At 50.2% G+C, this 26,296-nt stretch overlaps 1 protein-coding gene across 1 annotated transcript in view; it reads left to right on the top strand.

Moving 5' to 3' along the window:
- LOC144125945 (protein Wnt-4-like) overlaps window positions 1-10,010 on the top strand; it is a 50,788-nt gene extending 40,778 nt beyond the window's left edge. The window contains exons 3-4 of the mRNA XM_077659775.1: window positions 5,015-5,567; window positions 7,825-10,010. Coding sequence (XP_077515901.1) covers window positions 5,015-5,567; window positions 7,825-8,026 — 755 coding nt within the window. The 3' untranslated portion in view covers window positions 8,027-10,010. The remainder of the gene's footprint in view (window positions 1-5,014; window positions 5,568-7,824) is intronic.
- The last annotated feature ends 16,286 nt before the right edge of the window (window positions 10,011-26,296 follow it).

Genomic DNA, 26,296 nt, shown 5'->3' on the forward strand with positions numbered 1-26,296 from the left:
GTGGCTAAACCCACTGCCGGGCAAAGGCCTCTCCCATGTCTCTCCAATTGACCCTGTCCTTTGCCAGCTCCATCCACCCTTTGCCTGCAAACCTCTTAATCTCATCCGCCCACCTAACCTTCTGCCGCCCCCTGCTACGCTTGCCTTCCCTTGGAATCCACTCCGTTAACCTTAAGGACCGTCGATTATCTTGCCTTCGCATTATATGCCCTGCCCAAGCCCATTTCTTCCTCTTGAGTTCGAATAGGAAGTCATTAGCCCGCGTTTGTTCCCTCACCTACTCTGCTCGCCTCCGGTCTTTTAACGTTACACCTATCATTTTTTTTCCATGGCTCGTTGCGTTGTCCTTGACTTAAGCTGAACCCTCTTCGTTAACCTCCACGTTTCTGCCCCTTAGGTGAGTACCGGTATCTGGTGACAGTTTTGCTGTAACGTGCCCTTTAGGCGGCTGCTGCAGTCAGCCATATATAAAGAGATACATGGAATCTGTAGATGTGCAACGTGCTGAAAACATGGCGTACGCCGAGCCTGTGTCGGAAAGAAGGCGCAGCGGTGACCAAAATAGGAAACGCTCGGGCGAAATAGTAAATAAATGCCCGGTCCCCGCATGTTGAGGCCGCGACGAGGTCCCGAGTCAGTTTCACGGCGGACCGCCAACGGCGACGCCCGACGAAGACCGACCATTCGCGCCGGCTTGTTTGTTGCTCCACGTGGGGTGGGCGCCCCGGCGGCCTGCGAACGACTTCCAACCTTCGCGACGTCGTCGGTTTATTATGGTCGCGCGCCATTCTCCCTCGCCTGCCACACCAGCACGGCACGCCGAACGTATCAATGGGAAGCACAGGCGCTTGCGACACAGCCTGCGAATCGGGAGGGTACGTGGGGGCCAGCGGAAGCGACGATTCTCCAACCGATGAGCAGCTCGAATTCCTTTCGGATGAGAAAGAGATTGGCAAGGTTGTCGAGCCTGAGCCCCGAAAGATGCCGTGGATAGCTGACAGACGAGGTCGGAAAGCGCATGTGTGTATGAAAGTCATACGATGTCATTCATCGTTGCTCGGCACAACAATGAATCATACAAGCCCAGCAAGGATTTCGCGCAAAAAATGACGGTAAAAATTAAATGGACCCTTCTCGGAATCAACTCCAGATAAATGAACCAGCTAGCCCAAACCAAAGTACAACTTGACCTTCCGCGGTGGCTCACGTGCTTCGGAGTTGGGTTACCGAGCCCAAGGTTGTCAGATTGAGTCCCAGCCGTGCAATAACACTCGTGTGCTGTGCGATGTCAGAGAACGCAAAAAAAAACAAACAAACAACGTGGTCGAAATTGAAATTAATCTGGAGTCCTCCACTACGGCGTCCCCCATAGCCCATGCGCAGCTCCTGGATGTTAAACCCCTCATCATCAGAAGCAGCCTACTCATGTCCACTGGTGGACAAAGCAAATGCATCTCCAGTATACCTCCAATTCACCCTGACCTTCTCAGTCTTCTTAATCTCGTCGGCCCACATGACTATCTGTCGCCCACTGATACGGTTATTCCTTTGGAATCCACTACGTTATACCTTAAGGGAACGTCGGTTATCTTTCTTTCGCAATTCCTGCACTTCCCAAGTCCATTTCCTAGTCTTGATTTCAGCTGGGGTATCTTTAAATAGTGTATGTTTCCTAATCCATTTTGCTCTCTTCATGCCTCTTGAAGTATGTTCGCCAAAAGCAACCAGACTGCCCTTACCGCATCTCTTGCTACCAGGATACCTATTATCATGCTGAGGAGGATAGCGACTCCTCAGTTTCACGTCACAGGGGCTATCCCGGCAGACGATGTGAACTGGCGACCGCAGCGCCGCCGCTTCGCCGTCAGCCTACTTTTCCCGCGGTCATGGTGGTTAATTACTTTTGGCAAATGGGGTGTATTTACACACTACTACTAAATAAATTAAATGCATCGAAAGTTTGAAAAATTGACGGCGGTCTCATTAAATGTTACAGTAGTTCAGGCGATGGTGTCCTGAGCTTTCTACCCTTACTCACTCAATTTGTATCATAGCACTAGATAAACGTGACTTGAACGTATGCTCTCAGGTGGCGCTCCGTACTGACATTCTGTAGTAGTCAAAGCGCACACCTTTTCTAGAACAGCTGTACCCATATGCAAGAAGAGCCCAAGCCTTAATACAGCTGGTGTCCTGCCAGCTGTCCTCACCCCAAGCCCTAGCTTTCAGTTTCGCACAGAGTCATCGACGCAGCACGAGTCAGCGGCCTTAAATGAAAATCCGGAGAGGGGGGCCCTCTCTCACCCTGGCTCCCTGCTCGGCGTTCAGTGAAGTCACCCCCTCTCCCCCCCCCCCCCCCTCCGCTTCCTTTCCCCCGGCGGTCTCTGTACACCTCTCAACTCCCCTGGACGCGCCCGCTGGGGGTGCAAGAGGACAGATCCTGCCTGCCTGACTAGAGCAGATTTCCGCGCCACGGCTCAATCCGCTACTTTCCCTGCTGGTCGCGGGGAAACGCGGGCCGGATGACAGCCGCCGCGTTACAAACAGCATGCGTTGCGACTCGTCACAAGATTAAAAGCGCGGGGGAGCACGCACAGTCCGCCTGCGGAGCATCCGCGGTCTCTGCGGGACTGCGGTGCTAGTTTAACAACCTTGTCCCATCGCCTCGGACTCGTGGGGAGCAACGCTTTTTCTGCCCTTGTACACTTTGTGTGTGTGAGAAAGGGAGAGGAGGGAAAGAGCCGTCCCTGTCTGCAGAGGTGAGGCGAAATGAGGGCCCGCACTGCTCGTCCATGCAGAGCCGTGCGAATAACGTGGCACGGATGGGGAAGCGTCCTCCTCTTTTGGGATGAGGCTCGTAAAATGGGGCGGCCCCGGTCGCAATGAGTCCCCCCGGTATACACGTATGGGTGGCGGTGCGCGTTTCGATCCCCGCCGAGTTGTCGGTTCCTGTGTGCGCGCCGTCTACGGCTTCAGCGCTGGAGTGGTTGCACGCGCGGCATGCCGCCGCTGGAAATTGGTTCCTTTCGACGCCGACGACGACACGGGCGTTGAAAGGTGCTATATTACAGAGTGTTATACGGTTGTCGTTAAAGGCTGGGGTGGGGGATCCTTCCGCGTGTCTGGACAGGGTTTCGTCTTTATGACTTTGCCAACGGTGCGCGCTCGGTTCGAAGGGCGCGGTTCACTTACTCCTCTATGCGTTCTTGCTTTTTCTATTTTTTTATTTCATTGCCTTCCCTTTCATTTCTGAGCCTTCCTTTTTGATCAACCAAAGCCAAGAGCGGTATTGCTAGCGCCTGACCTCCCTGCTGTTCAGCCTAGGTCTAGAGCGATCCCAATGTGGATGCTGCTGCAATATCAAGGTTATATATTTACGCTTGCAACATCGAGTGGCATTTCGCTAGTGTGGCCCGTAATGTTCGATACGTTGGTGTAAGTCGGTGATATGCGCGCCTGTCCGATTCGCTGCGCCACTTCGTTTTTTTTTTTTTCCACCAGGACGACAGAAACCATTTTTTTTGTGTGTTATTAGAAGATTCGCTTTTTAGATCCCTTTCCGAAGCCCAGAAGTCTTACACAGGCTGGCTAAGTTATTGACCGCAATAATTTGCGTCCTATATAAGCGATGACGTCATCGAATCCTTATCACCGTTCCTTGATGAGACGTTTTAATCACATTACGAGAAACACCTTTCAAGTCCGTGGCACCGCAATCCGGTCTCGCGAATACCACTGACAATAAAGTCTTTTCAAGACATTGCGCATGTTCTGCCTCAGGCCGTTTATTTTTCATTAAAAAAAAAACGAAAACGTACCCTGGGATGGTCACATACACGACTCTACGCTGCAATTATCAATTTCTGGAGGCATAAGCTAAGAGGCCGCAGGTGGGAGAGCGGCGGCGGACCGCTGTGCGCTGCCCGAGCCGAAATCCAGAGCCGCCTCCGTTCGGCACTGCAGGTTCCGTACGCAGTCGCCTACGGTTCAAATACCCCAGCAGCTGCACTCAAAAGCTGCATTGCCGAGAAGTGTCGTCGGTCAATTTTTTTTTTGTTCCCAGCAAACCAATTACAGTTCGCATTGCAACTATATCGCCAAGGTAGCATATGCCATTTGTATTTGTCTGTGCTAACCAATGCACTGCAGGAGATGATAAACATTACCCGCACCTTTCTTTTGGAAAAAAAGGCAACGAAGGCGTTGGCGTGGTATAGTTGTTCGTATAATGTTAGTTCATGCCCTGGCAAACGCTGCATTCGTGCCAAGTTTGGTTCTATTGGGTTTAACTTCCCAAAGCGACTCAGGCCAGGCGGCCAACCTAGGTCACCAAAACACGCATGCGTATCAGACGCGCAAAAAGAAAACACAGATGTGGCGACTCACCGAAGAATGGATGCATGTTCAAGTTTTGGCAAACAACAAAAGACAACTGCAAGGCACTGAGACGTGCCTCAGTGCAACGTCTTTGCTACTCACGAACAAGGAATTTAATTTCCTGAGCAGAACTTTGCGCGTGTAAGGTTGATAGACAAAATAGTTGTCTTTTGTTGTTCGCCAGAACTCGAACGTGTATTCATTCTTCGGTGACTCGCCACATCTGTGTTGGTTTTATACCGCGTCTGATACTCATGCGTGTTTTGGCGACCTAGGTTGGCCGTGTGTCGATTAAATCGCAGTTTCTAGTCCAGCGTTGTCCTGTGTTCTTCCCCTGGTGTTCTCTCACTTTCGCTGGTGAAGTTATGTCTGATACACACCAAGTTGCCCCCTTGGTTACCTTGTTACAGTGCCTAATTCTTCTACCAGCTCTCTTTACCTAGCCGCGCGTCATCTTTCTAGCGTCGCAGACGAGGTGGTGCCATTCATGTGGCATGTCGCAGTAGCAATATTACTCCTCTCTGCCTTACACCGATCGGGCATTGATTGTTGCCATCCTTTGGAGATCCGAATGCCGATGTGGTCGTGGTCGCATACAGCGGTTCCTGGTCTCAACCGGTGCACCCTTCCTGCGCAGTGAGCCGCGAGAAGGCGTACGTGTACGGCGTGTCGGCGGCGGGCGTGGCGTACAGCATCACGCGCGCGTGCAGCAAGGGCGAGCTGAACGAGTGCGGCTGCGACAGCGCCATCCGGCAGCGCAAGCCGCGCGGCTCCTGGGAGTGGGGCGGCTGCTCGGACGACATCAACTTCGGCGCCCAGTTCAGCCGCAAGTTCGTGGACGCCGGCGAGGACCCGACCACGGCGCCGGGACTCATGAACCTGCACAACAACGAGGCCGGCCGCCGCACGCTGCGCCGCTCCATGGAGACCGTGTGCAAGTGCCACGGCGTGTCCGGCTCGTGCTCGGTGCGCGTCTGCTGGCGCCGCCTCAAGCCGTTCCGCGCCGTGGGCGACGCGCTGTCGGTCAAGTTCGACGGCGCCACGCACGTGGCGCTGCGCGCCGGGGCCAGGGCGGGCGGCCGCAAGCGCCGGCCCCGGCTCCGGCCCGTGCTCAGGGACGTCAAGAAGCCCGGCAAGAAGGACCTCGTCTACCTCGAGGAGTCGCCCGACTACTGCACCCGCAACGAGACGTGAGAGCTCGCTTCCCTTTTCCTACGCACTGCGCATGCTATGCTAGCGAAACGCTCTATGCACCTGTGCCGACATAAAGCTGTGAGAAAGGCCACGCACCTCGATGGCCTCTCCGCGCAGACCTTGTTGCACAGGTACAACTAGCGCCCTACGAAGTTTTTTTTTTCCCACCCGCTTGATCCTTTCAACGTGAACTCCCCACAGCTTGAACACGCTGTTAAAGCATTGCAAGAGGAAATGATTATTGGACATTTAGTAGCAACAGCCTATTTCTGTTCTTTATTGTAGCAGGATTGCGCCTGCACATCCTATGTACGAGCAGGCGTACATGGTGCCAGACAAGCTTAATCTCTACTTCAACATGGGGCCCAGACACGTATGCCGCTTCATACCTGATGAGGCAGCCGCAAGCACACACTATCCAGTGGGGCTCGATACGGTAGCGCGATGCACACGGCACGCAGCATTCCATGGCAAAGAAAACGAGAAGTAGCAGCTCAGTCCTGAGCTATCATCAGTTTTCATCTATGCGATGGCCCGTTGACACTAATCCCTCTTGGTGGGTACTAAGCGCCCAACCTTCGCCGGTCATTGCCGCTGGCGGCCGAATTCCTCTCCAGTTTTGACAGGCGATATCTGCAGCCTGTTCCAGCTAGGCAGAAATGAAATTGGGAGCGGCCCCAAGAACCAGGGGGTTTGGAGTACCTGGCCTTGGCGTTCACCTTTACGTTGGCTTCCACGAAAGGAGAAGAGAGAAAGCGTCGCGCATTTCTCGGTATCGGACGTTCCACAAGCCCTGATGCGCAATAAATAGAATAGTCTTGACATTTACGAGAGCTAAATCGTATAATAGGTAATTCGTTTTGCATCATGGGTAAAATTACGAGGAACAATAAGGCAGGCAGAGCGTAGTGTCTGCATTTCACGGGCCAGGGTTTTCACTGTTTCGGGACAGAAATTCATTCTTGACCTCCACCTCGGCACTCGCCGCGGTGGCTCAGTGGTTAGGCCGCACGGCAACTGAGCCAGAGTCCCCGGGTTTGAACCCGCGGCGAAAATAATGATTGGTTTTTGGGGACCAATCATAAAATTGGTTTTTGGAGAAAGGAAATGGCGCAGTATCTGTCTCACATATCGGCGGACACCTGAACCGCGCCTGAGCAAAAGGGATAAAGGAGGGACTGATAGAAGAAAGGAAGAAAGAGGTGCCGTAGTGGTGGGCTCCGGAATAATTGCGACCACCTGGGGATCTAAATTATTCCTGAGTCCTCCACTACGGAACCTCTTTCTTTCTTTCTTTCTTTCTTTCTTTCTTTCTTTCTTTCTTTCTTTCTTTCTTTCTTTCTTTCTTTCTTTCTTTCTTTCTTTCTTTCTTTCTTTCTTTCTTTCTTTCTTTCTTTCTTTCTTTCTTGCCCACGTTTCGATTGAGGCGAAACGCAAAAGGCACCCGTGTGCTGTACGATGTCAGTACACGTTAAAGATCCTTAGGTGGTGGCAATTATTCCGGAGCCCTCCACTGCGGCACTTCTTTCTTCCAATTCCTCCTTTCCCTCACGACGAGGTTGATGTGTCCACCGATAATAATAATAATTGGTTTTTGGGGAAAGGAAATGGTGCAGTATCTGTCTCATATATCGTTGGACACCTGAACCGCGCCGTAAGGGAAGGGACAAGGGAGGGTGTGAAAGAAGAAGGGAAGAAGGAGGTGCCGTAGTGGAGGGCTCCGGAATAATTTCGACCACCTGGGGATCTTTAACGTGCACTGACATCGCACAGCACACGGGCGCCTTAGCGTTTTTCCTCCATAAAAACGCAGCCGCCGAGTAAGACAGTTTCCGCGCCCTTCATTTCCTGATAACCAATCACTCCACCTCACACTTTTCGCGCTCGCATCACGACTCTGAGCTCCGCCTCGTGGTCGTCCCTGCCAGGCTGCCTCGATGCTAGCGTCGCTTCAAAATTTTGATGCGAAAAGAGACCTCAATGCCTATTCGCTTACTATTTACTTCGTCAATAAGACAGGCATGCGTTATCCTGCCTTGGCTATGGCCTTCTTGTTTTCGTTTAAGTGAAACGTGAAATTTTCTTTGAGAAAACGACCGTCTTGAGATTGACTGACAGGAGCACGACACATGGTTGCGACCTGCTTCTGTCTCTGTGCTTCCTTTGTCTTGTTCGACAGTGCATTATAACATTAACCATAACGTAAACCCCCGAGTGATGCAACCCTCCTGACTCGAGTGTCCGCTTCCGCAGGCTGGCCGTGCTGGGCACAGCGGGTCGCTCGTGCAACAACACCAGCTACGGCATGGACGGCTGCCGACTGCTGTGCTGCGGCCGCGGCTACCAGACGGTGGTGCGCGAGGTGGACGAGAAGTGCCACTGCAAGTTCGTCTGGTGCTGCAAGGTGCAGTGCCAGACGTGCAGGGTCACCAAAGAGGAACACTTCTGCAAGTGAACCGCCGTCGCGTGGTGCCCGCCTTTTCCTGCCCCTTCGAGGGGCGGCTCTAGTCCCTCGCACGCCATCCGACGGCGATGCCGTGGACGTGCAACGCGCATGCCAGCAGAAGGAATCGCATTCAAGAAAGCCTGCGGCGTGTGTCCATATATGCGCGGCCATTGGAATTCACCCATCTGGACGAGTCCTGGCAGGAGGACGTGGCCTGTCCTGGACGGTGCCCTATCGAGGATCTCGGTGCTCGGCAGAGTGTGGACTCTGCTGTTGAAGGTTCGGGAAGGCGTCTATACGGGTTTGACAGGCCGTTCAGGTTCTGCTGTTTCGAGATGTGGGATGGGACGGTCAGAGATGCCAGCGAAGTGCGCCGTCTCAGTCAAAGAATCCATCACGAACTAGGGTGAAGAGGAAAGCTAGGATTTCAGCATGCTTGTAATATGGTGTCTGTGACGTCATCAACTGTCAGTGCCCGTCGTGAACAGCATCATTCTGCCCTACACTTTCGATCGGACGCAGGGATAAAACTCATTCTCCGAATCCCACGTGCAATAGCGACAATTGGCGGTTCCGTATGGGCATGTTTTTTTTTCTCTGAATTAGCACGCCTTGGCAGTAGAATAATTACACCCAAGACCATGGAACGGCAGAGGACAGCATCGTCTCTTTGGGCTTGATATGTAATAGTAGAAGTGTGACTAGAAAAAATGTGTTGTCAAAGCACCTTTTTTTTATGTTGGGATAGGGGATATAAAAGGAAAATAATGTGGCTCTTGCCATTCCGACGACTTTTCCTACAAGGACGCTTTGACAAGTAGAGAGAACGCACCGTTCCAATGTTTGCACCACGGCCATAGTGCCCTGTTTCTCTCGGCCTCTCCCTTTCCTTAGAAGAGTTTTCTCCAGATCATCCCGACAAAATATCGTGTTTTATGTACATAATTTCATACGAGCATCTCGATCGTGACTTTCCCGGATGCTGCAACGGTGCGTCACTCAAGAGGAGACTGACGTGGGCACAGTAGAAATAGGAAAGGTCACTTCATACCGGTGTGAACCTCATCAAGAAAGTTGCGCGCCGAAGAAAAAACAAAGAACAATCTAACCTCCTGCGGGCCACATCTAGGCCCCCTCCAACCTCTTGCTCGCTTCTTTTACCTCGCGTGTGTGACAGTGCATCGTCGTGAATGGGCACCCATAAATCATGCATTTGTTTTGCCTCACGAAGCCGTCTCCAGCAACTTTCGTCAAGAAATCGCTTCGACCAGTGATGGTTGCTATGGTGTGCGGTGTTTCCAGAACGCAGCAATCAATGTTACGTGCCAGTTTTTCACAAAACACCTTCCTTCCCATTTTCTTTTTCCACTATACTGTGCATAATGCAAGCCAGTTGCGTAATGATGCCCAGCGGCTGGTAAATAGGGTTTTTTCACTTTTGGTCTACAAATAGCGGCGAGTTGTAAAGAACAACAGGATGAATATTCAGGGAAAATGTCCCTTGACAACATACAGGACATTTCCCGGATTACAATGGCAGTGCAGAGCGTTGGAGAACGAACCATAAACAACGGAGAGAAGTGCTCCTGAAACGAAACATTAGCCTGCCTTCTGTCACTATAAATTTGCTAACGCTGTTACGGTAGTAGCTCTCATTATCAGAGTAGAAGCAGTAGGTGGTCTTTCAATGCATGGGCTGCAAGCGCACGTGTCTTTTTTTTGTGTGTGTGGTTGTAGACTAAAAAAGCGAAAGCCTGATGACTCTTGTCCACCCCTCATTTTTATTTTCACAAGTGTGCTCACTCCCACAGTCGTCACTGGCATCATTTTAACTTAAAGAGACTCGGCGTAGGAGCAAAAGTGTTGTGAATGGCGTCCACATCTCCCTCCACTGCGCGTTCCACAATCTTCGACCTAATCAAACGAATCGTTCCGCTTCTTTCTAGTGATTGTAGAGGGAAGACCAATAAAAATCGCAAATCACAGACCATTCATCTCTGCCTTGTCGTGCTGTCTCTTCGCGTTATTTCGCGCTCTCCATTCAGTGCCTACACTACGATATCCATCTTGCGTTTGTTCATCCACTCTTGGGGAACGGCTTAATGCCAGGACCCCATGCTGGACAAGGAGGGCCGCTTTACCCCAACAGGTGTGACCAGGAGGCTAGCAAGAAGCCGAATCGCGGTCTACAAGGCGGAGCGTCGGAATCGGAGCTGATAGAAGGTAAGAGGAATTAGGGGAGGGTAGCGAGGCTCCCTACGGTTAATCACGTGACTGTCCTGTTTTTGTTGCCCCATGCTTGGGGCAAAACGGAAACAAGGGCAACACCCCGAAAACGCGTGCACACGCAAAGAACAGTATACACAGTCAAATGTGTTCGGTCCGATAAATTGGCTTGAAAACGCGAGAAGTGCAGTTTTGTGGCATTAGACAGAGGTACTGGTCCTCCTTTTAATCAAGCTGCCCACAGCTAGGGCCAACGTGCCTCATGAGTTAGGTGCGCCGAATCAGCACGGAATTAGTTCGACAGAGATGCGCCCGCGCTGTCGTCACTGAGTTCACTCGTATACGTCACCGCCGCTAATACGCTCAGATATTTCAAAGGTGTGAAGCGTGCCAGTGCAGGAATCGCTGGCCGACCGAAATGACAGATGGTGATCGAAAGCGGGGACAGACTAAGAGCACCGCAAGAGGGCAGACGCCAGATCACAGCAGGCGGTGCATCCTCGTCCCTTCTATTGGTAACGCCCACTAAGACTCGTCGGCTCAAGAACCGCCGCCGTGTGCGCTTGCGTGACTACTGGTCCCACAAACCGCTTCTCTGTGAACTTCAGCAGAGGCTCTCAGCACGGGAGGTGACAAATGAGATTTTGGTAGCGGCGTTTCTTTCGCCTTGTTATCAAGCACGTGTGAGGGAAGGCAGTCGCAGACGCGCCGCACAGATAAAAATATATTTTAGTTCCGAAATCCTCTCTGTGATGCGGTTCATCGTAAATGACTGCTCTGTTCCGCTTTCATTGTTGAAGAACTAATCACAAGCGTGGGGAAGAAATAGGCGTGGAGCTTGTTAGGCGTAGCAGTGCAGTAAGAAGTGGAGCATACCTTCCGGTCTAGTTTCAACCAAGTGCCCTGGCGGCAAGCTGATAGAAAATAGACACATATGTAGAAAGCCCCAGAACTTTCGAACTCCATACGGTGTCGGTGGAACCACACCTCAAGCCGCGTGCAGTCGACGTCATTATGAAGGTGACTGCTTTCGTGTCGGCCGACCGAAACCAATAATTTTTTTCCTATCGATAGAAGGAAACGAAAGGGCAGACAGCTTGGCTCGAAAGATCACGTACCGAGCCGAGCGGCCATACGCCCTGGGACAGCACTTCACCGTGGAGATCGGATTTTCAGAACACCTAAACTAACAAAGAGGCGGGAGAATAAGAGACTCCCCGCCACATAAGGGCCTCACACAAGAAGCAGCTAGTTGGCGGAGGCTGCAAACGGGAACATTCTTTAACCTACATATACTTAGCAAGATGTGTCCTACACAGTATAGGAACACATACCCGTGGTCCGGCCAGCCCCCACAATTTACCATATAACCGGGGAGTGTAAGCGAAACTACACGTTCCACCAACACGAAACCCCGAGTGGGGAACAGTGGGCGAGCCGGCTCACCAGCTGCGAGCTCGCCGCCCAAAGGGCAATGGTGCAGCACGCAAGCGAAGCAGCGCGACTCAGTGGAGCCGTGGACTAGGGGCCCAACCCTGCTTTGAAGGTCAAGAGTCCGCAGCGATGCAGACGAAGACCGAACGCTTAACACTTAATGGACCAAATAAAGTTTTTTTTTCTCTCTCTCTCTCTCCTATCCGAAAAAAAGGGGCGTGGAAGGATATAGGGACAAGGGAGCCAGTTATTCTTATGCATTTTGTTCGATCCTCTTGCAAGTTATTAACGGCGATATGGCAATAATAGTTATAATCCGATTAGGATAGCCCTAAACAGATCTCCTTCATACTGATTTCCACTATGGGCGTGCAAATATTCGAAATTTTCGAACACCGAATCGAATCTAGTCCTACTCGATTCGCTGAACGAATCAAAGAGTAATGTCGAAATTTATTCGAGGCGAATTAAATGTGATATCAAGTTTCTGACCAATTTTCAAATAATTGCCACGAAATGAGAACGTATCAGGCCGTATATAGCTTTCAACGACTGTTTCGAGAACTGGGTCCACTCCGACGCCGTATACAGCATGCAGCCGCGATGGGTTGGATGGAGGGTTGGAGGGATCAACGCCGCTACGTGCTTCATTCATAGGCTTCAAGATTGGGCAATGCCGCAGTACTCGGGCAGGTTAGCAAACCTGTCTTGATTTGGCGCTAGTTGATTCTCTGTCGTCACCAGCAGCAAAAGATAATTTTCTTATAGGTTTGACATGTTAATAGAGTTAATGTAGTGAATTCCTGTAGCGTGCCCGTTATCAAAGATAAGTGCTCGACCCCCATAGCTTCAACAGCTTAAGCTTCAGCGCCGTACCCTAGCGCTTAGCTCGTTTGCACGATTATTCGTTTTGCGATACAGTTGTTCATAAATTAAGTGCATTTGTTTAAGCTACACTATTCGTATTCAATTCTATTTCGAAAAATATTCGCACGCCTTAAGTTCCGACTGTATATTATATCACGATTTACTCGCAGGTTTGTGGAAACTTAATTGACATAATCAAGATAGCTCCCGAATGTGATGACAAGCACCCAGACCGGAGCACCTCTGTCCCCTAAAAAAAAAGTGAGCTTCCCGGGACGATTTCCACCTCTAACGCGAACGACAGCTCTGAGAATGGTGTGTGTAGACGATGGAGATAGAAGATTCGTCTGATATATCCTATAATGTTATATCATATTACATTTTTTTATCACGTAAATGAAGCACACTTTAACGGCCTTCCAAAGCCAAACAAGGGCTTGCGTGGCAGTGCCCGTCAGTTCAGAGCATCGATGCTTAGTAAAATGCAAAGAATGATGAGAATACACAGTTAAACAAGCCCCCCGGCATATAGTTCTGCAGTGAAGCATGTAAACTGACAATATTTTTTTTTTACGACAACGGAATAAAAACGTCTCAACCGGCAATTTATTAAGGGTAAGTGGCACACATATGGATCGAGTGCATTCACCACATTTAGTGCGTACCCGAGGCGCAGCAAAACGGCTGATGCGAACGTAGAGTTCACCCAGGTACGTATACGAATCACAAAAGTCTTTGGACCACGCATATTTGATTACAACAGTTTTGATAAATAACAAGAAAAATCTGCCAGTTTCAGATAAGAAAACACGTCAAAATCGTCTTTTCGTTCCGTACCGTACATGACAGAGGCTAAGATATAACTTCATCATCATCATCATCATCATCATCAGCCTTACTACACCCACTGCAGGGCAAAGGCCTCTCCCATGTCTCTCCAATTAACCCTATCCTTTGCCAGCTGCATCCACCCTTTGCCTGCAAACTTCTTAATCTCATCCGCCCACCTAACCTTCTGCCGCCCCCTGCTACGCTTACTTTCTCTTGGAACCCACTCTGTTACCCTTAAAGACCAGCGGTTATCTTGCCTTCGCATTACATGCCCTGCCCAAGCCCATTTCTTTCTCTTGGTTTCGACTAGGATGTCATTAACCCGTGTTTGTTCCCTCACCCACTCTGCCCGCTTCCGGTCTCTTAACGTTACACCTATCATTTTTCTTTCCATAGCTCGCTGCGTTGTCCTTAACCTAAGCTGAACTCTTTTCGTTAGCCTCCACGTTTCTGCCCCGTAGGTGAGTACCGGTAAGATTATGCTGTTGTACACTTTCCTCTTGAGGGAAATTGGTAAACTGCCACTCATGATCTGCGAGAATTTGCCATATGCGCTCCAGCCCATTCTTATCCTTCTAGTTATCTCCCTCTCATGATCTGGATCAGCTGTCACTACCTGCCCTAAGTAGACGTATTCCGGCACAATTTCTAGGCTCTCGCTGCCAATTGTGAACTGTTGTTCCCTTGCTAGGCTGTTGAACATTACCTTGGTTTTCTGCATGTTAATTTTTAGACCTATCGATCTGCTCTGCCTGTCTAACTCGTTGATCATGATTTGCAGTTCACCTCCTGAGTGACTCAGCAAGGCAATGTCATCAGCAAATCGCAGATTATTTAGGTATTCTCCATTTATTCTTATTCCCAACTGTTCCCAATTCAGGCCTCGAAATACCTCCTGCAAACATGCGGTGAACAGCATTGGCGAGATCGTGTCTCCTTGCCTGACGCCCTTCCTTATTGGAATTTTATTGCTGACTTTATGGAGGACTATAGTAGCTGTGCAGTTGCTATATATATCTTCCAGTATTTTGACATAAGGCTCTTCTACCCCCTGATTACGCAATGCCTCTATGACTGCTGAGGTTTCCACTGAGTCGAATGCTTTCTCGTAATCAATGAAAGCTATATATAGAGGTTGGTTATATTCTGCGCATTTCTCTATCACATGATTGATAGTGTGAATATGATCTATTGTGGAATATCCTTTACGAAAGCCTGCCTGATCATTTGGTTGATTAAAGTCTAACGTTGCCCTGACTCTATTAGCGATTACCTTAGTAAATACTTTGTAGGCAACGGATAGTAAGCTGATCGGCCTGTAATTTTTCAAGTCCTTGGCGTCTCCCTTCTTATGAATTAAGATAATGTTTGCATTCTTCCAAGCTTCTGGTACAGTTGAGGTCATAAGGCATTGCGTATACAGGGTGGCTAGTTTTTCTAGCACGATGTCCCCTCCATCCTTCAACAGATCTGCTGTTACCTGATCCTCCCCAGCTGCTTTTCCCCTTTTCATTGCTTCTAAGGCTTTCTTTACTTCATCTTTCGTTACTGGCGGGATGACGCATTGCTGTGCACTGCTGTCTTTCTCATTAGCGCTCTGATTACATTGGCTACTGTACAGGTCTGTGTAGAACTCTTCGGCTACGTTAACTATCTTATCCATATTGCTAATGACATTGCCCTGCTTGTCTCTTAATGCATACATCTGGTTTTTACCTATGCCTAGTTTCCTCTTCACTGTTTTTAGGCTACCTCCGTTCTTTATAGCATGCTCGATTCTCTCCATATTAAGCTTCCTTATGTCGGCTACCTTGCGCTTATTTATTAACTTTGATAGCTCCGTTAGTTCTATTCTATCGGTAGTGTTAGATGCCTTCATGTTTTGGCGCTTCTTAATCAGATCTTTCGTCACCTGAGATAGCTTCCCGGTATCTTTTCGAACTGTCCTACCGCCTACTTCTACTGCGCACTCCGTAATTATTGATGTCAGGTTATCGTGCATTGAATGAACATCAAGATCATCTTCCTCAGTTAAAGCCGAATATCTGTTTTGCAGCGCTATCCTAAACTCCTGTGCTTTCCCTCTTACGGCTAACTCGTTAATAGTCTTCTTCTTCGCTAGCTTCTTCCGTTCCCTCTTCAAGTCTAAGCTAATTCAAGACCTTACCATTCTATGGTCGCTGCAACGCACCGTTCCGAGGACGGCCACATCCTGAATGATGCCAGGTTTAGCGCATAGTATGAAGTCGATTTCATTTTTAATCTCACCATTGGGGCTCTTCCAGGTCCACTTCCTGTTTTATCGTTTGCGGAAGAAGGTATTCATGATCCGTAAATTATTTCTATCCGCGAGTTCGACTAATAACTCTCCCCTACTATTTCTAGAGCCTATCCCATAGTCACCTACCGCGTGGTCGTCAGCCTGCTTCTTGCCCACCTTCGCATTGAAGTCGCCCATCAGTACAGTGTACTGCGATTTTGCTTTATTCATTGCTGATTCTACGTCCTCATAGAAGCTTTCAACGGTCTGGTCATCATGGCTGGATGTGGGTGCGTAGGCCTGCACCACTTTCAGCTTGTACCTCCTATTCAGCCTAATTACTATAGCTGCTACCCTCTCGTTAATACTGTAGAGCTCCTCTACGTTGCCAGCTATATTCTTATTAATGAGGAAACCCACACCTAGTTCTCGTCTATCCTCTAACCCGCGATAGCACAGTATGTGTACGTCCTTTAGTACTGTATACGCCTCACCTGTCCTCCTAACTTCGCTAAGCCCTATCACACCCCATTTAATTCCCGCTAGTTCCTCAAACAGCACTGCTAGGCTAGCCTCACTAGCTAAAGTTCTAGCGTTAAACGTTGCCAGGTTCAGATTCCAATGGCGGCCTGTCCGGAGCCAGAGATTCTTAGCACCCTCCGCTGCGTCACAGGTCTGACCGCCGCCGTGGTCAGTTGCTCTGCAGCCGCTGGGGAATGAGGGCCGAGGGTTAATATTGGTTTGATCATAGAAGGTTGTGGCCAAGTACTACACCAGGGTGGCCAAATCCTGCTCTGGTGAGAGAGTGCGTTGTCGGTACTGGTCACCGAGATAAGGCCGCACTCCAGGCCTGGTTATGCAATTCCATCGACACGCGGATTTCTTTTTTTTTTTAAACCCGGTGGAGAGTTGCGCGGCACCAGGATTTGAACCCCGGTCCTCTTGCACGCGAGGCGGATGTTCTACCTCTACGCCATCGCTGCATATCCTTAGATATAACTTAGAATGTTATTAACTTTGTTGCGCCAAAAAAAAAAAGAAACGGAACAAAAATGTAAACTTCAAATTAGGTTGGGGCGCTCGACTACTGATCCGGAGTTCCCGGGTTCGAACCCGAACGCGGCGGCTGCGTTTTTATGGAGGAAAAACGGTAAGGCGCCCGTGTGCTGTGCGATGTCAGTGCACGTTAAAGATCCCCAGGTGGTCGAAATTATTCCGGAGCCCTCCACTACGGTACCTCTCTCTTCCTTTCTTCTTTCACTCCCTCCTTTATCCCTCCCCTTACGGCGCGGTTCAGGTGTCCTACGTCATATGAGACAGATACTGCGCCATTTCCTCCCCCCCCCAAAAAAAATACAATTCTTATTATCAAATACCGTAATTTAAATGAGTTTAGCCCAGTGCATAGGGTATCTGTTTGCGTATCTTTAACGGGCACAGTGCCTTGATAGAGTACATTACATATGCAATATTACGGAGTAATGCACAAACAAAAGCAAGGTGGATGCTCCAAAGCATGTCAGCTAGAATCGAAGTGTGTGCCTCGATACTTCACAATCGAAGCATTTTCACCAGGCAAGCAGTTCCATTTATCACCAACCACCATCTCACCCTCACTTTCGTGGAGTGCATGCCTCGCCTCGGATCAGCTGCAAGGACCAGCTGGCCCTTGTGCGCCAGGCTCGCTCCCTTCTTAGTGTTTGACTTTTGGCGACCGAACAAAGTGGTTCTACACTATTACCGGTAAGTGAAGGAAGGAACAACGGTATGGTAAGTACTATCTGTTTATGACGGCTGTGGAAACATACCGGTTACGTTTGACTTTTATCAGCTGTAATTAAGTTGTTTTAAAGCCGCACTGTAAACACAAATTACACTATATGGGAGCCAGCAATCCTCTAACGCTCTCTGTTTTAGGGGCAGTGTATACTGCCCAAGTCCTGGGGCAGATTTCGATCACTAAATACACGGAATGCTTACTGTAGGCAACACAAGCATATCTTCCCATCAAGGCATCGTAACTTGAGGCGGTAAGTAATGGAAGGAGACATTTAAACGCTGCACCGGACGCCTTGAGGTAAGGAAATAGAGGATATTGCAACATTGGTTAAAATCTTCATAACTGCAAGAACTTCGCATGTTTTGAAACAGCGTCTCATTCCGACGCTCTCGAGAACTCAAACCGGTATCTTCCGCAGTTGAAGAGTCACTCCGGGACGTGGTACTTCTTCTAGCCGCTTCTTCGTTACGACACTTCTCGAGTCGTGAGGCGCGTATATATATATATATATATATATATATATATATATATATATATATATATATATATATATATATATATATACCCCGCGAGGCGACACCTCATCTTCCTCTACCTCAGCGCAGCACATCTGGTGGAGCGAGCGGCGATTGGTGCGGCGCGATGGCAGCGCCATCTGTTGGAGCGCGGCAGCGGCGTTGCTAGGCAACGGCGGCTCAAGGTCGTTCGTCGGCCACAGCATACGGCTGAAGTGCTCGACGAGCCGAAATTGCTCGCTGGCTGGCGTAGTAAAGCTATCGCTTTAAAAGGAATCTGTTTCCGTTGCTAACCGCACGTATTCCATATTTGTAGTCACGGTAAGACCCGCCGCGGTGGCTCAGTGGTTAGGGTGCTCGACTACTGATCCGGAGTTCCCGGGTTCGAACCCGACCGCGGCGGCTGCGTTTTTATGGAGGAAAAACGCTGCGGCACCCGTGTGCTGTGCGATGTCAGTGCACGTTAAAGATCCCCAGGTGGTCGAAATTATTCCGGAGCCCTCCACTACGGCACCTAATTCTTCCTTTCTTCTTTCACTCCCTCTCTTATCCCTTCCCTTACGGCGCGGTTCAGGTGTCCAACGATATATGAGACAGATACTGCGCCATTTCTTTTCCCCAAAAAACCAATTATTATTATTATTATCACGGTAATCTAACCTAGCGCTTGAGCAGCATACCTTGCCCCCATTAGGAAGTGCACTAAAAGACCGTCTATTCCCTTTTTACTCTATTACAGGGTAATTCATATTTAGAGTGAAGTTAATTAACCGAAGAGGGTTACTGAAGGTTAACAACTGTTTTACTACAATCTTGAGGAGATGGCGCCAACAACCTGTCATCTGCGCATTGAAAAACGCGAGATAGATAGATTAAACTTTATTTTCCAACGGATAAGGCGATCTATACCCACCCCCGACACGCAGGTCAGGGGGCGGGTGCCACCGCCTCAGATGCAGGCTGGGAGCTCTTGGGTCCCATGCAACTGCCTCTTCAGCCAGATGGATGAGCAGGAGCTGGAGCTCAGGGTGTGAGCTGCGCAGCAGGGTCTCCCAGGTGTCTCTACTGTGTATATTGTGCGTCCCTCCGGGAGAGTACGGGCATTCCCATATTATGTGGTCGATTGTCCCTCTCGCGCCACAAAGATTGCATTTATCGCTCCTGGCCTCGAGGAACATGTGGTTCGCCATAACCGGGTGCGGGTACGTATAAGTTTGCAGTCGCCTCCACGCGACTGCTTGTCTCTTGTCTAATTTCGGATCTGGCGAAGGTATCAGTCCACGCTCCAATCTATAATGCTGCGTGATCTCCCCATTTTTAGCATGCGTTCTCCGCTCCCTCGGTCATCGAGGAGCCCTGTAGCGGCTCGGCAGTAGAGATCTCGAGTCAGCTCGTGGGCCGCCTCGTTGCCGGGGACAGCTTCGTGCGCCGGAGTCAAAATTATTTGAATTTTCCTATCCAGCTTTCTCTGGCCGAGGATTCTGGCCGCTAAGGGTCAGATTATTCCCTTGCTAAAATTTTGTATGGCAGTTTTGCTGCCACTGATGACAAACTTCGCTTCCGTTCCAACGCAAGCTAGCGTGATCGCAATTTCCTCGACAACATCTATGCTCCGCCCGCGCAAAGTGGCAGCTGTCACGGGGTTGCCCCGGCCGCTGACGACCGTTGCCATAGTAAAACCGCCACCACCTCCCGCCGCGTCTACATAGGCCAGCTCATGTTGCGAAATTTTGCCGAATCTCATTTCTAATGCCTCGGCTCGTTTTTGCCTCCTGTGTCTGTTATATTCCTGGTGCATGATTTTTGGCAGGGAGGGAACCATCGGATTTTGTCTGACTTTCCTATCTACCTCCACCTTTTGCGTGGGACCGCTATCCGGTTTTATTCCAACTTTGGTCAGAATGGCTCTTCCTGTCCTCGTGGTGCTAAGTCTCTCAATTTGAGAGGTTTGCACCGCCTCCGCCAATTCTGCCCATGTGTTGTGTACCCCTAGAGCCATTAGTCTCTCTGTGGATGTGCACATGGGCAGACCCAGCGCTCTTTTTACGCATTTTATCATTAGAGAGTCAATCTTTTCTTTTTTCACCGCTTTCAAATCTAGGTACTGCGTTGCATAGCTCACCCGGCTGAAGATGTACGCCTGTACAAGTTTAATCAATTTTTTTTTACCTTTAACCCTCGGCCCCTGCTGGCCACCCACCTAATTAGGCTCAGGGTCTGCATCGCGTGATTCTCCAGCCTTCTGATAGTCTCGCCATTATGTCCGTGTGACTGGAGAATCGGGCCCAAGATTCTGATTTGCTCGACTTTTGGTACCTCCTTACCCGCCACTTTAATTTTGATCTCCGACGGTGGCTTGCACCTTAAGGGATCCGGATTATATATAAATAATTCTGATTTCTGCGGCGAGCACGCTAGGCCTCTCTCGGCCTCGTACTCGACTATGATGTCGGTGGCGGCCTGGAGCAGATTTTCGACGGCCGAATCACTTCCTCGGTTGACCCAAAGGGTGATATCATCCGCATATATACTAAATTTTAATCCCTCGAGCTTTTCCACTGGCACGGGGAGCTCTCTCAGAGCCAGGTTGAAGAGTAGGGGAGACAGCACCAATCCCTAGCTGAATTGCGGGGGATTCCAGCGTTTGGAACTTCATGCAGGCCGTTCTGCCCGTCAGGAAGTCCCTGATGTACCGATATGTCCTGGTACCTACATTAGTCTTGTTCAGCCCTTCCAGGACCGCCTCATGCTTCACGTTGTCGAAAGCCTTCGTGAGGTCCAGCCCCAAAATGGCTTTCGCATCTTAAGACCTTGAGCCTATTATGTCATGTTTGATTTGGATCATGACGTCCTGCGTACCCAAGTGAGGCCGGAACCCGACCATCTCATGTGGCCACAGATCGCCCTGCTCCATGAAGCTCATCAGTCTGGTCTGGAAGACGTGCTCCATCAATTTCCCAACGCATGAAGTTAAGGAAATTGGTCGCAAATTTGCCAATTGAGGAGGCTTCCCTGGTTCCGGTATTAAAGTAATGCTTGCCGTCTTCCACTGCTGTGGGAGCTCGCCTTTTTCCGAACATTCCTGCATGTACTCCGTTAGATACCGAATGGAGACTTCGTCTAGGTTTCTGAGCATTTTGTTCGTTACTCCGTCAAGGCCAGGAGCCGACCTCGTTTTAAGTCTTACAGCCTCTGCCCTTACTTTCGCTTCTGTGATGGGGGCGTCCAGCGCCTCGTTAGGCGCTCCACCATAGTCAGGTAGTGGAGTTCGCGAAGTTTCTCCCACGTACGTCTCAACTAATTTGTTCATGAAATCATCATCGTTCCCTTCGAACGCGTGCCTCGCTTTGGCCAGTCTTATACCGGATTGCGTCTTCGAGTTTTCAGGGTTCAGCAAGTGCCGGAGGAAGTTACACGTCTTGGAGAGGTTCATGCTCCCCTCCATTTCGTCACACTTGTCCCAATTTTGTGCGCATAATTTGAAAGTATAATCTTCGATTTCCTTATTATGTCTTGCAATCCTCCATGCTTTGCTTAGCTTCCCAAACTGCAGAAGACGGCTGTCCGCAATATCGGGGGCTTTATCCCCTTCTAGCGTTTTTGTCGCCTCTCTAACGGCCGATTTGAGCGCCGTCACCCGTTCCTCGATTTTTCTGATGGGCTCCAGTTCCTGAGCCCTCCTGATATCTCTAAACTGATCAAACTCAACGATGGCTGGCGCGCGGGCCCTGCGCGTTTTAAGGAATTCTTTCAGTATGCAAACAATTATGTAGTGGTCGCTGCAAAAATTTTGATCCGAATTATGTCATTCTAAACCTTTTACGTGTTTCGAGAATGTCAGATATGGAGATGTATCCTTACTAACGCTATTGCCCACCCTCGTTGGACTCGCGGGGCCCGTGTGCAGGGTGCGCCCTAGGTCATATGCGTATCCTCCCACAGCTGTCTGTCTTTTGGGCATTGCTGCGTGTACCCCCATGCCTGGTGATGTGCATTAAAGTCCCCCGCTATCAACAGTGGCTGGTTGCTAGACATTTTGAAAGCCTTGCAAAGCTGAGCCCAGAACCTCAACTTCCTTTGACTGGGTGAGCTGTATACGTTTAAAAGAAATAGACTACAGTCCTGTTTTCCGGTTAAAATTTCGACAAACACGTTCTCGATCTCTCTCGACTCTAGATCGTGTTCAATAGCGGCGATATTTCTTTTCACGAGCGTTGTGACCGACGATTTCTCCCCCGTGCCACTATGAAATGGTTGATAGCCTGACAATTTTGCGGAGCCCCCAGTTTCCTGGAAAGCAATCGCCAATGGAGTGTCATCTAAAAGCAGGAGGTACTGTTCCTGAATCGGCCGCTTGCGCCGGAAGCCGCGACAGTTCCACTGCCAGATTTGATTTTCATTTGTGCGCCTAGCCATTTTGCTGCTGCGAGATGATCTGCTCCATACTCTGTTTCCACTCGTTTATGGCGGCCATCTCATTCCTTAACCTTTGGCATTCCTTGGCCTGTTTCTGAGCAGCCCCGAGGACAGTTTGAATTTGGATGCGGATATGGTTCATAAATTCATTCATCTTGGCATCTAACCTTTCCAAATTTTCCATCCTTTTCTTCATAGCCTGCATGAATATGGTCGTTGTCTTGAATTTTGCGTTTCACCGGTGGCGGGAAGAACGCCTCTGTGACCATCTTATCGTCTCCCTGCGGCTGTTGACGTGCCGCTGGGGAGGTGGTACGTCTGATGGGTTGTTGCGGAGGAGGGGTTGCCTGCGCCTGTGGTTTCTTTAAGTTTTGGATTTCGGACCGTTGCGATTCGACTATCCCCGTTAATTTTTCCACCATTTGCTTTAATTTCTCAATTTCCTCGTCCCGTTCATTTGTGTGCTTACTTTCCCGGGATACCTTCCCCGCAAAACTCACATCCTAACGCTCCTCGCTCCTACCTCGTCTCCATGGGTTGGCAGGATCCCTTGAGCTCGAGCGCCCCCTGGACTGGCTCCTGGCACGGGAATCGGAGCGTCGTCTGGGTGGCGACGGTGGTCTGCCTTGATTCAGTTCCAGTTTCGGGAAAGAGTCCTCGCGGAATTTGAAATCTTCTCTCCCTCTGGGTTCGCGTTGTCGACTCTGACGTCCCCCACCAGTCGTCGCTGCTTGCTTCATCTTCTCCCACTGGCGCTTCTTGACTTCGTAGGGAGTGCGGAAAAGTTCACGGCACTTGTGGTCTCCTAGTGCGTGGCCTTTGCCACACAGCTGGCATTTTAGCTCGCATTTGTGTTCAGGTGACGGGTCCCCGAGGCCGCAGCCACGGCACTTGATGTGCTCGGGATCCGGGCACACGTCTTCCCGATGCCCGAGACGGTTACAGACGACGCACACTTCGTATTTTTTGCGGTACAGCTGGCACCTGTGCGGCGCCTCGTTGAGATAAATTCATCTTGGGCTCAGTGGTTAGGGCGCTCGACTACTGATCCGGAGTTCCCGGGTTCGAACCCGACCGCGGCAGCTGTGTTTTAGGGAGGAAAAACGGTAAGGCGCCCGTGTGCTGTGCGATGTCAGTGCACGTTAAAGATCCCCAGGTGGTCGAAATTATTCCGGAGCCCTCCACTACGGCACCTATTCTTCCTTTCTTCTTTCACTCCCTCCTTTATCCCTTCGCTTACGGCGCGGTTCAGGTGTCCAAAGATATATGAGACAGATACTGCGCCATTTCCTTTCCCCAAAAACCAATTATTATTATTATTATTATTATTATTATTATTATTATTATTATTATTATTATTATTATTATTATTATTATTATTATTATTATTATTATTATTATTATTATTATTATCTAGAACGTCTGAAATCGATAAGCTAAAATTTGCGAAGGACTCTTACGACTACTTACATGTTTCCGGTACGAAAGCACTGTTTCTTATTTCATTTTTATTTTTTTACTTCCTTTCTAATGATACATCCACTCATCAGCGTACAGTTGTAAAGCAACGCATATACTATAGGTTCACCTTTGTTCGCCAAGAAGTAATGCTGTTTTCTGGCCTATGGGTTGCGCGCTCGCCTTGCATTTGAAAGTCATGTGTTCAATTCCGCGCACCTTCGGAAGTAATTTAGTTTTTTTCTTTGATACTACGATGACGTCATCTGGATTTTTTGTGACCACTGCTGCTGGTGAACGTCTACGCCAGGTTTCGTTACCGATGAGCCATACAACGTTCGCATAAAATAAAAGTTAAATAAAAACGCTGGATCTTCGGGTTTACGACTTTCCACCTTGGTTGCCGCGACGCTGTCTGGTGGACCTTGGCGGGCTCGGCGCGTCCGTTTGAGATCTCGTGCCCGTCGCCAAGCTTGTGCGTCTACGGGAGGTCCCGTATCTCCACGACGTCTGCAGCGCATTCACCGAAGGGTTTTATTACTGTAGCGGTTTATTTCTAGCGTCTCACGTCGTCGCATCGAACGGTGCGCTGGAAACCAACCGGCTTGTCTCATCACGCGATGTGACGCACGCCGCAGCGCCGATGCTGCTGGCTCCTCTGCACTCCATACCACTTTCTTCCTCTCCACTCTCGTTGTACACGATGTGATCCCCCTCCCCCTTGCGACTAATGACTACTGGCTGCGGCGTGTCCGCCGTTGAAGTTTCTGGCACTCTGCAGGTTATGGGCATATTTCAACAGCTCAATGCTATGCTAGAGGCTAGATTGCCTCCCGTAGTCGGCCAAGCGCCAATGTTAGTGAACCTAGTGCCTAATCATTACTCCTCGCCAGCAAATTGAGGTTTGGCAGTGGAACTGCAGGGACTTCCTTCGCAAGCGGGGGAACCTGCAGTTACTTGCACATACAAAATCTGGATAGTAAGCCGGACATTATAGCTTATACCAGCTGCTTTTGTGAATGTGTCTTGGCGTAGTCAACGTCTCCTTCGTCGTAGGTTCTACCTTGCGACTTGTGGTAATGGCGCTTGCTTGCATGATCGGGAATTGTTCCCGCTTGACTGAGGCGTGCCTGAGAGCCCTGCCCTTGAGTTAGCATGAGGTAATTTGGAGCAAAATAGGAACCCACTTGGTGACATTGGAGCTGTTATTTAGCATGTATTGTCTTCCTTTAGCTCGCCTGAGCACTCCAATTTTTTTTTATTGGGGGGGGGGGGGTGTTCAGCTAAATGCAAATGGATTTGCCGTCAGCGTCCGTTTGAATGTATTGAAGAACTCGGCGAGTGCTTAAAATGCGCGAACTCATTAGAACGTCCATGCGCTGTGCGACGTCAGTGCACATTAAAGAATGCCAGGTGGCCTAATAACCGAACCCATGTGTTGCTTCGCGATTTTAAACACCTCAATACATACTTATTTCCTTATAACCAATATTACCACTCCTCCTCTCGCTCCTTCCTACTACAGACCACACCGCAGATCTCGGGACGTTTGTCGCTTTAGATTAGTGCAGCAGTGAAAAATAGGCTTGGAAAAGGAGCATCACCCTTCCTTTTTATTTCGAGGCCTCTCCTCCAGCACGCTTTCCCCGAGGCGGCTCAGGATGTAGGACCCGCATCGTCAGGCCTGCGCTGCGCCCTTGTCGGCAAGCAGGACGTTGACGGTGGTGTTGGCGCGTCTCCACCGGGCGTATGACGAGTAGACCACGTAGAAACGGAAGCATCCGAAGCCCACCCAGAACACGGAGAACACGAAGAGCGCGGAGGCCAGCCACGAAGTGGGCAGCCACGTACTGGAGCGGTACTCGAACAGCACGTACATCCACGCCATGCTCAGTACGCCCACGTTGCCCGCGCTGAACACCAGGTTGACGGCGAACAGCGTGGCGTCGTCCCGCGACTCCTGGTCCCAGAACCAGCGCCACAGCGGCTTAGTGCGGCGCCGCACTGGGTAGTGAGCGCCGCAAGCCGGGCACACGTCGGCACCGTCCGCCCATCGGAACAGCTGCTCCTCTACGCAGGACCGGTGCACGAAGGCGTCCGGGCAGCGGCACGGACTGCGGAACAGCGGCTCATCCACGTCGCCCCGCAGCCCGAAGCAGAGGAGGCAAGACAGGCCCGACCCGGCCTCCTCTCCCGAAGGCAATGACGACACGCTCCCGCTGCTGGTGCCTGCGCTGGTGGTACTGGCAGCGTCGATGGCAACTTCGCACTCATCGTCGACGGCGTCGCTGTGGCAGGGACCGCCTCCTGTTATTTCGGGCTGGCTCGTGGCGTGTCGCATGCCCGAAAGACCGGTTGTACCTCGACTGGCCTCGTCCGAGGAATCCTCAGCGCAGCCACTGGTTCGCATGAAGAGAGCCATCGAGATCGAGGGCGGCCGTAGCAATGCTGCGACAAGGGCTGGAGCAGGAACCTCTGCGAGGCTATGGCCA

The sequence above is a fragment of the Amblyomma americanum genome, chromosome 3, assembly GCF_052857255.1.
Source record: "Amblyomma americanum isolate KBUSLIRL-KWMA chromosome 3, ASM5285725v1, whole genome shotgun sequence".
Taxonomy (NCBI): Eukaryota; Metazoa; Arthropoda; class Arachnida; order Ixodida; family Ixodidae; genus Amblyomma; species Amblyomma americanum.